We start from the raw sequence: 10,666 nt of genomic DNA, 5'->3' as shown, positions 1-10,666 counted from the left end.
TGCTGCCGGATGAATGAAATCCACAGACCTAAACCCTTGCTATGTAGATTAATAAGGGGCTGGCTTCACCAACCTTTGTATAACAATTCTATTACATGGAGAAAGCGAAATGATGCTTACTGAATATGATCCAAAGAGTTAAACCCTTGCTATGTGGATTAGTCATGATCTGACATCACAATCCTATGTACGAAACATACTATTACATGGAATAAGTAAAACGATGCCTGATGAATGAAATCTACAGACAAACCCTTGCTATGTAGACTGATAGTGAACTGACATGACAATCCTATGTACCACAAATACTATTTCCACGGACAAGAGCATTGCTGCCTGATGAATGAAGTCCTCAGACGTCCACCCCTGCTATGTAGATGAATAATGAACCGATGTCTTGTCTAATCTCCAGGCCAGGGCTATTTGTAGCAAGCCTCACACTTAGTGCCAACAGCATTTCATTCCTGCTCCCTCCCTCTTCTTTATTTTTATTCCCCCGGCAAGATCCCTCCTCCTCCTCTCTCTCTCCTCCTTTCCTTTTCTCATCTGTCCTGCCAGGCAAATCAAAACAGCTGTACTCATCACTGCCGGGCTGGATGGTTTTATGAGGCTATCTGGTGGGAGATCACAGAGGGGGGGGAAAAAAAAGAAGGATTTGTTTTCTCCTAGCCAAGCGGAGCCTTTCAGGTGTCGGCTTGATGAAGAAGGGCGATCAACTTGTCGGCTTGGCCAAGGCGCTGTCCGCTGGCTGGTGGTGCTGAAGCTATCAGTAAGGCGCTGCTCGCTGGTGCTGAATCAAGCAGTGGCCATTCTATCGCTGTCCACGGGCGGGCGGTGCTGAATTCAGCAGGGAGGCGCTGTCCACGGGCGGGTGCTGCTGAATCCAGTAGCGCCCATTCTGCCTCGGCCGTTGATGTGTGATGCTGAATGTAGCAGGCGGGCGCTGTCCGAGGGCTCGTGGTGCTGAAGCCGGCCGCGTCCATTCTATCTGCCCGCTGGACCTGAGTGCTGTCCGCTGGAGGTGCTGAATCCGGCCGAGTCCATTCTATGTGCCCGCTGGACCTGAGTGTAGCCGTCTAAGGCGCTGTCCGCTGATGTGTGGTGCTGAATCCGTCCGCATCCATTCTATCTGCACGCTGGAGCTGAGTGCTGTCCGCTGGAGGTGCTGAATCCGGCCGCATCCATTCTATCTGCACGCTGGAGCTGAGTGTAGCCGTCTAAGGCGCTGTTCACTGGAGGTGCTGAAGCCGGCCGCGTCCATTCTATCTGCCCCCTTGTGCTGAGTGCTGCCACTGGAGGTGCTGAAGCCGGCCGCGTCCATTCTATCCGTGCAGCGCTGTGGAGGAGGCGTGTAGAGAAGAACAAGAGGATCTCCGCACTGGCAAAGGCAGGCAATCCTCTCCCTGCCATCCCTGCCACCTTCCCTTCCATGTCCTCTTTGTCCCCCCCATAGCATCCCTTTATTTTGGCACACTATGCTTTTCTCATGTGACACCTAATAGCTCATTGTTTCCTATGCCGAGTGTGGAATTTATTAGCAGGCGTACATGAGCGCTTCTCCTCCCCTATTGGCGTGTTATTCATTTTGTATGTTGCGCTGTTGCCTGTCATCCGTGTAGAGCCGTATTCGGTGGGTTTGCCCCTGTCTCCTCTCATGACATCAGTGTATGTAAAGGAGCGGCTATAGAAGACGACCACACACACACACTCATCCACACGCCGGCCATGGAGGAAGAGCTGAAATGCCCAGTTTGTGGCTCTTTTTTCCGGGAGCCGCTGATCCTGCCCTGTTCTCACAACGTGTGCCTGCCCTGCGCCCGCACCATTGTAGTGCAGACCCCAGAAAGCGAGCACCTACCTCATGCGGCCAGGCCCATGCTGCTGATGGGGGCGGACTACGATTACCCGGATCACCTGGATAAAATGAGCCTCCACAGCGAGACAGACAGCGGCTACGGCTCCTACACCCCCAGCCTCAAGTCACCTAATGGGGTAAGGGTGCTGCCTCCGGCTCCTGCCCCAAGCTTGGGTGCCACTGCTGGAGCATCCTCCCGAGGTCTACATGGCAGCCTGTGTAGTTCTTCCTCCATCACCTGTCCGCAGTGCCATCGCAGCGCCTCACTGGATGAGCGGGGACTGCGGGGCTTTCAGCGCAATAGACTGTTGGAGACCATAGTGCAGAGGTATCAGCAGGAACGCGGGGCAGCGCAAGCAGACGCGGAGGGCAGCAGCGGCATGCTGGAGGCAGCTGGAGGACTGAGCAATGCCAGGTGTCAACTGTGTGACACAAACCCAGCAGAGGCTGCGGTTATGTGTGAGCAATGTGATGTTCTTTACTGTTCTTCCTGCCAGAGAAAGTGTCACCCTATCCGAGGACCTTTCGCCAAGCACAGGCTGGTGTCACCCGCTCAGCTAGTGCCTTCCAGCATCAACAGACTAAAGCCGGTCTGCACAGCTGTAGCGCCACCTAACGCAGCAAGAAAATTCCCAACCTGCACTGACCATGAGCTGGAGAACTACAGCATGTATTGTCTGAATTGTAGGACACCTGTGTGCTACCAGTGTCAGCAGGAAGGAAAGCATACCAAGCATGAGATGAAAGCACTTGGGATTATGTGGAAGCAACACAAGGTCAGTTGATGAGTTCTGTCTGTTTATGCTTGGAATTAGTTCCTTCAAAGCTGAACTCCAGGCAAACTGCTAAAGCACTGTCTGACCGCTGGTTCACACTAGTACTGGCCACACCGTGCACTTTTGTGCAGGCATGGCAGTCCATTGCTTTTAATGGGCTACTGTGCCTGCATTTCCTGCAAAGAAAACGTGCATGCACCTTTCCCAAAGAGCATCCGCATGGAAACCACATAGTCAACCATGTGGTGTCTGTACGGTTCCCACCCATGGTCACAATGTGGGATGAGATGCATGGGGGTGTCATTTAGAATGAATGGCATCCTCTGCATGTCTCGCAAGAGAAAGATAGATTTGATCCACACACACTCAACCAGCCCACAGCATGCTAGGCTGCATAGCCAGCCTGGTGACCTAGACAGCAGTTAAAGCGTTTCTAAGGGTTCGATTTGTTTTCTTTAAAATAATAAATACATTATACTTACCTGCTTTGTACAATAGTTTTGCACAGAGCAGCCAGGATCCTCCTCTTCTCCGGTTCCCCACCAGCGCTTCTGGCCTCTCCTCCTTGCCGAGTGGCCCTAGAGCAAGCTGCTTGCTGTGGGGGCAATTGTGCATGCTCAATCCCAAGCCAGCTCTGTGTGTCTATGGGACACAGTGAGTGTGTGGCTCAGTCCTGCTCCCCCTCAACAACCCCCACTGCTTTGTATCAGCCAATGAGGAGAGGAAGGCCTGGGAGAGCCACTGCCTCGTGCACATCGCTAGATCAAGATCAGGCTCAGGTAAGTATTGGGGGGCTGCGGGGGGAGCTGCACACTGAAGGTTTTTACCTTCATGCATGAAGATAAAAACCTTCACCTTTTACAACCACTTTAAGCAATACTACTTGGTTGCCTCCCTTCTCCAGCCTGTGAGTGGACAGTGAAGGAGCAGCAGCAGACTGATATGGTCATGTCACTCCTCTAATCAGTATCTTTGTCAGCACATGTTCATGTACTGTATGTAGCAGAGTCTGCATGCTCCTTCTTTTAGCTATTGGGAGCGGCTGTAGAGAAGACTACAGGGGTTGATATCAGTACAGATTCACTACATTTAAAATTGCACTTTTTTAATTGTGTAAGACAGTGTTGATTATTATATCTGCCTGGAGTTCAGCTTTATAGCAGATGAAAATTGTAGGATGTTGTGTAATAACTAATAAGTAATAACTTTTATATTTAGCTATTTATAATTTCGGGGAACACTACATAACTGTTTAAAGAGGAACATCAGCCAAGACTTTAAGGAAGACTTCTGAAAGGTTAGACCTTCTGTAAGGTTTTTATTGCTGTCCCCAGCAGCATCACTGAAAAAGAAACATGGGGAAATATCCTCACTGGGTCATTTGATCCAGTGACAAATGTTAAAGTCAAGATATTCCTTATTCTGGGGGCACAGCTATAAAAACCTGACATGGGTTGTAACCTTTCCCAGCCCTATGTAGACAGAGAAAAAAAACTTGATTGTAGTTCCACTTTAAACAGTATATAGGTTAATTTTTCACAAGTGAATTATTAAAAACTAAAAGTACTTCAATATGAATTTATTCTTAATGCTGTAGTTTCCTGATGATAAAATGTCAAACAAATTTTTTTATTGGGGCAGCACAAAAAACCCTAAATGTATGACATGAAACGTAGAGGCTGGGTTAAGCTTTGCGCTTACTGCAATGCACAAAGCATTCATTATGCACATTGGTGCACTATGGTGTAATTCATTCTTAATGACACCCCAATGCACCTATTGTGCATTGCACCACGCCACAGCACATGGTGTGCTGCATTACAAAAAAAAGTGCATGTTCTTTTACTGCTACATTTTGGTGCAGATGGCAGGCTGCCAAAATAAATGAGCTGCCTTTGTGCAGCGCTTGTTAACAACGTAATGTGAATTAACAGCTGTTCTTCAAAGAGACCCTGTCACCAACTTACAAACCTGCAGGGAAAAGCACAAAAAAAATCACGCACTTTACATGCTTATTGGCAGTACTTTTTCCTTCCATGAATTTGTTTTTTTGGTAATGTACCTTTGAACTTGTTAGAAAATTTGACCAGTCAGTTCCCTGGCACAAACCCTCCCTTGTTTCCTGTCATAGTCCTCTCCTCTACTGGGACTCTGTAATTACCCTTTATGATCTCCACCCTTCGCCTCACCCCTTCAGTCTCCGCCCATATCACCCACCTACTGAATGACATATCAGACTGGATGTCGCTCCATTTCCTCAAATTGAAGCTTTCCAAAACTGAGCTCCTGATTTTCCCCCCAGCCCGTGCCCCCCCCACCCTCTCCATCACGACCAACAACGCCACCATCAGTCCCACCCCGCAAGCCAAAATCCTAGGTGTCACTCTAGACTCAAACCTGTCCTTCCAACCCCATGTCCAATCGTTGGCAAACTCATGCAGGCTCCATCTCCGCAACATCTCCAAAATACGTTTGTTCCTAACCCCAGACACTACTAAACAACTCGTTCACTCCCTTATTATCTCACGTCTGGACTACTGCAACTCCTTTCTCACCGGCCTACCTCATCACAGACTATCCCCGCTTCAGTCTATCTTGAACTCAGCGGCCAGACTCATCCACCTTACCAACCGCTCCGCTTCTGCCACCCCCCTCTGTCATTCCCTCCACTGGCTCCCGATTGCCCAACGCATTAAATTCAAACTACTAACACAGACATACAAAGTCATTCACAATGCTGCCCCAAACTACCTCACCGACCTGATACCCAAATACCACCCTACCCGTAATCTTCGCTCCTCACAAGACCTCCTGCTTTCTAGCTCCCTGGTCTCCACCTCCCACGCCTGACTGCAGGACTTCTCCAGGACTTCCCCCATCCTCTGGAACTCACTACCCCAATCCATCAGACTGTCACCTACCCTCCTCACCTTTAGGCACACCCTGAAAACCCATCTCTTCAGGGAAGCCTACCCCGCCCTCACCTAACAGCCGATCTCCTCCTACCACTCCATCCCCCACAGCCACTTCCTCCTGTACCACTATCCCCTCCCTCCTAGATAGTAAGCTTGAAAGAGCAGGGCCCTTGAACCCCTCGTGTTTTGTTTTGTTACTGTATTGTCTCATGTACGGTCCCCCACTATAATGTACAGCGCTGAGCAAACCTTTTAGTGCTATATAAATACTGTATAATAATAATAATGATGGCCCAGCTCCTCTACCCCTCCCTTCACCTCCCTACATAACTTTTTATATAGCTGCTGGAAGGGTTGGGGTTAGCATAAAAAAATACTATAAAAGGGAAAGTAATAAGACTACCTCTTATGAAAAAAAGTAATTGGATTCAAATTCACCAGTTCATATTTATTGTGTCACTGGGTACTTACTCTTTTAGGTGGCTTTTTGGAAATATGTAGTTTGAAGACAGTTATTTTTCTTTAATTCTTGCAAAAACATTTGTGGTTTTGGACATGGTAGGGACACGTTAGATCCTCACTTCCTGACCAAGTGACAGCTTTATCACAGGGATAGGAAATAAAGGGAAATCTTTCAAATACAGATAAAACAACAGAAAGTCTTAGAAATGGTGAGCGAGCTATAAGTTTTCTCAGCTTTAACTGAAAATATTAGGAGACAAAAGTAGATCTGTGGGCAAAGATCAGCAACCTTAGGACGGCCCATAAAGACCTTATTTAAGGCTGCATTCTTAGTTGAACAAGATCAGAGGTTTTTTTTTTTTGTTAAACATAGTTGGAAATGTGAAAAAAACACTCCTCCACAATTTCATCATTTTCTTCATTTTCCTAAAATACACCTATCATTTGCCTCAGCAGGTTTCTTTGTTAGCTGTCTTGAGAGTTTACCTCTTGTACTACAGAATACATACCTTCCCCAAGCGTCATTCACCTTCTAGAGTCCCAAGTTGAAAGCACTGTGTAAGCTGGCCTGTGACATTGATCAGACAGAGCATTAGAAACAGGGTCACTTGCCTCTTCATAGCTAGAAGTAGCAAGTATTCCACACAGCTCTCGAAACAAAAGATAATGGGTACAGCTGATTACTCAGCACCACATCCCCAAAAACTCAAAAACAACAAAACAAAGAAAAATAGTAAATGAGGCTTTTAAGGTGCTGTAAATTCACCCTCAGGAAATAATACACTGAAAACAGTTTTATAAAAATCACCAATTTTATTATTCCACACAGCTCTGGCACAGGGTTGCCTATCAGTTGAAACTGATAGTATGCTCCGATTGGCTAGCTACCATGTAGAAAAGATCATTTCTTTTTTTTTTTTCATGACAGTGGTATCATTTCTAATTATGAACAAATGATCCATAAAGAAAGTCATGCCTGTGAATATCATTTGAGATATAAATGGTCAATGTTATTTTACATACATACCAGCATACAATCAGCTTCTCTCTCACATACACTGGGCCTTGTTTTTATTGCTGTGGCACTAGTTTTTTCATCACTCTTTTTTTCTCTTTGCTCTGGACATTTTTTTATATTTGTTTGTTATGTTATTGCATATATTTCTGTGTTTATATGCTTGAGAATTTTTCTGTCCTAATGTGCCTGCTGCTTTACTGTTCACATGTGATTTTGCTGGACCTGGGTCCTACCCTGAACATCTGAGCTTACATTAATGATGTTTACATGTCCACTATCCAATATAATATACCACATTACTGGCATTACTGAGAGGTTGCCTTATCATGTGACTTTCGTCATTCATCATGTGCCTTTTAAGTGTTTTTTTATCAGTTAACCACTTCCCGTCTGGCCCATGTATATAAACGGCCGGACAGGAGCAGTGCAGGACCGGGTTGCCGTTCATAAACGGCACCTGGCATTTTAGCCTGTGCGCGCTCCCTGGGAGCGTGCAGCACCACGATCCGATGCCCGCTGTGTCCGGAGGACCTCTCTGTGAGGTTCCGATCATGTGATCACTGATTAGCCAATCAGTGATCACATAAATAGTAGTCAGCAAGATGTCACTTCTGACATCATTGCTTACTACCTGTGAAATCTGTGAATGATCACAAAGATCACATGATACAAGGCTATTCACAACAGCCTTGTACCATGTGACAAGCTGTGACTAATCACAGCTCTCATAGTATTTCTCAATGGCTGCATGAATGCAGCCAGAGAGAAAGAGAAAGGATTGCTTTTACAGCCTTTATGGGTGTAAAAGCAATCTGTGTAAAGAAAAAAAATTCTTCCTCACCCCCCACAAGTAGTACAGTGTCACTATGGTGACACTCTACTGCTAGGGTTACAGTATGTTAAAAAAAAAAACATGAATAATAATATAAAAAAAATAAAATAAAAATGTAAAAAACTTTTTTGAAAAATTATAATTTTTGGTTATAAACTAATTTGGTTTATTTGTTTTTACTAAAAAGATAACTGAATACATTTTGACCAAAATTTATGAAGAAATATTATTTATTTGCAAAATTTTATAAGAAAAACACTTTTTAAAAAATGTTTGGACTTTTTCATTTATATAGCAAAAAAAAAATAAAAATCCCAGTGGTGAATAAATACCACCAAAATAAAGCTTTATCTGTCTCAAACAAATGCTAAACATTTCATATGGGTACAGCGTTGCATGACCACACAATTGTCAATCAAAGTGTGACAGCGCTGAAAGCTGAAAATTGGCCTGGACAGGAAGGGGGTAAAAGTGTCCAGGCTTGAAGTGGTTAAGTTAGCACTTATGTATTGTGTGTTTATATATATATATATAGAGAGAGAGAGAGATGGAGAAAATAAAAATGGATTGCTACACATAAAATAACTTTTTAATGTAGTTTATATTGTAAAGCGCTGAGCAAACTGTTGGCACTATATAAATCCTGTATAATAATAATAATGTAGAAAAACCACCATACAAAAGAGTGATCAAAAATGGACCAAGCCATATATAATAGTGTTCAGCAAACAGTTTTGTGCTATTATGTCAACACCCTTCTTCAGATCAGAACACATATTGAAGTGAGAAATACAACTATGATCAGTTTATACGGACATCATAATTGGAATCAATTATATAATTAACCACAATTTGGATACACATCAGATAATCATCTCCTATAAATGTAGCTGTTTTGAGAGTTGAGAGTGAAAATTCGATCAAGAAGAAACGTCCACATATCAAAGGCGTGGACTGTAGATATATATATACTGTATATATATATTTCTGGATTTGAAGATTCTTCTTCTAGTGGCAAGCTGCTAAATTAAAAACAATCAATGACAGGGTAAACCAAAAATAGTGGTCATTTTATCAGCAAGCCTGAGCTGATGCGCAGATTTGCACTGAGGCGCGTAATGAGGAACAGTAAAGCACAATCAATTTAGTTCCCTACTAAATAAGAAGCATAAGTACATAATTAGCAAATTTGCTTGGTTTGTGTAATATTATTACTAACAACTAACAAGAAACAAAGAACAATACATTAGAAAAGAACCTGTACTCCAATTTAAAACTTTAAAAGTAAAGGTCTTGACTAAGAGCAGCCATTACAAGGTGTCTTATCTGTCCTTTACAAACCAGAAAAGTATATATTGTGCCCCCCTCTAATTTACATTGTTACCTTACCTCAGTGTTTCTCAACTCCAGTCCTCAGGGACCCCCAACAGGTCATGTTTTCAGGATTTCCCTCAGATGAAACAGCTGTGGTAATTACTAAGGCAGTGAAACTGATCAAATCACCTGTGCAAAATAATGGAAATCCTGAAAACATGACCTGTTGGGGGTCCATGAGGACTGGAGTTGAGAAACACTGCCTTACCTTAATGCTTAAACTTTAACAACTGCCATCCTCCAGCTTGGTGAAAGTATCCTTGCTGGTCACTGAGGAAGTCTCAATGGCATTTACAGTCAGCAGGCCTTTGTCATGAGAAAGGGGAAAGGCAAACCACGGTAACAAAGTGAAACTAAACCAGAGAGGTTCTCAGAAGAGTCTTTTCTAGCTAATACAGGTAGTAATGGGCGTTGTGTGGTGTCAGTTATAAGAGAGGACTTTTGCTATGAAAGTGTACAATCACTTTAATGAAAATAATCTTACCAGCCTGTGTTACTGTTTAAACTGATCATACATGGCGCAAAAGCTTTAAAAAGTCTATAAATTACCACTTAAGGGAACCTGTTAAGATAGCTGTTATCTGTCATGGCTGTTAACCCAGTTCAGTGCTGGTGGACATCACTGCACAGCTCTCTGAAGTGCTGCTTGTTCCAGGGCAGAGTACAGAACTGGGACTGATTTATTGCATGCCACAGTATATGATCCATGCCAAACGCTGGAAGAAGTTATATTAGGACTACTGTTATTATGATCTGTGTAGTTTTTAATCACTGGACTGGGTGGGTATTTATATGCATTTGGCATTCAAACAATTAGAACTTACAGCTATTTTCTTCATATCTGTTTGTTCTGGTTTTCACAGGAAGACTGTGCAGTTTGTATTTTTGTTAGGATAATTTTCTGGTTAAAGCGGTATTAAACCCAAAATCAAAAATGTAATATAATATATATTGCAGTTTACCAATTACTACAGGTGGTGGCTGTATTAGATTTCTTTTTGTCCCTGGGTTTTCACCTGGTGATCTGGTGAAGTAACACTCCTCCTGTATTAAAGAGATACTACTCTGCATGAGTAGAGGGGCAGATTTAGACAGCAGCATTGTCAGCAGGGGATTATTTACCACAAGGCAAACAAGGCATTTGTCTAGGGCGGAATTTTTCAGGGGGCAGCACTGCCCCCATGAGAGAAGGGATGGAAGAGGGGTCACATGCAGGTGGGATCTGAGAGAGGCTGTGGGCTGCTTGACACTAGTTTCCGGGGATGTCCAGAGCTGTGAAGGTGAGTGTCTTTCTCTCTCTTGCTGGGAGGGGAGTTGCTGGTGTATTGGGGCAATGGTAGTGGAAGGCTCTCTCAGGTGGGGAGGGGGCAAGGGTGTTGTTGGTCAATGTCAGGCTCTCTCCGGGGGGGGGGACAATTTAGTGTTGCCTACGGC

General features: G+C 44.2%; 1 protein-coding gene across 3 annotated transcripts in view; it reads left to right on the top strand.

The window, feature by feature from the left end:
• Positions 1–456: 456 nt before the first annotated feature.
• The window catches only part of TRIM67 (tripartite motif containing 67), a 124,038-nt gene continuing 113,828 nt past the window's right edge, over positions 457–10,666 (top strand). For 2 of the 3 annotated variants that reach the window (XM_089669721.1, XM_089669720.1), the window contains exon 1: positions 457–2,631. In XM_089669721.1, coding sequence (XP_089525847.1) covers positions 1,726–2,631 — 906 coding nt within the window. In that variant the 5' untranslated portion in view covers positions 457–1,725. The remainder of the gene's footprint in view (positions 2,632–10,666) is intronic. The other variant, XM_089669719.1, reaches the window with a different exon arrangement.

The sequence above is a fragment of the Staurois parvus genome, unplaced genomic scaffold (genome assembly GCF_062004578.1).
Source record: "Staurois parvus isolate SC_StPar_1 unplaced genomic scaffold, SC_StPar_1.0 ptg000081l, whole genome shotgun sequence".
NCBI classification, from domain to species: domain Eukaryota; kingdom Metazoa; phylum Chordata; class Amphibia; order Anura; family Ranidae; genus Staurois; species Staurois parvus.
The sequence above is the reverse complement of the archived record's forward strand: the minus strand, read 5'-3'. Positions and strand labels throughout refer to the sequence as shown.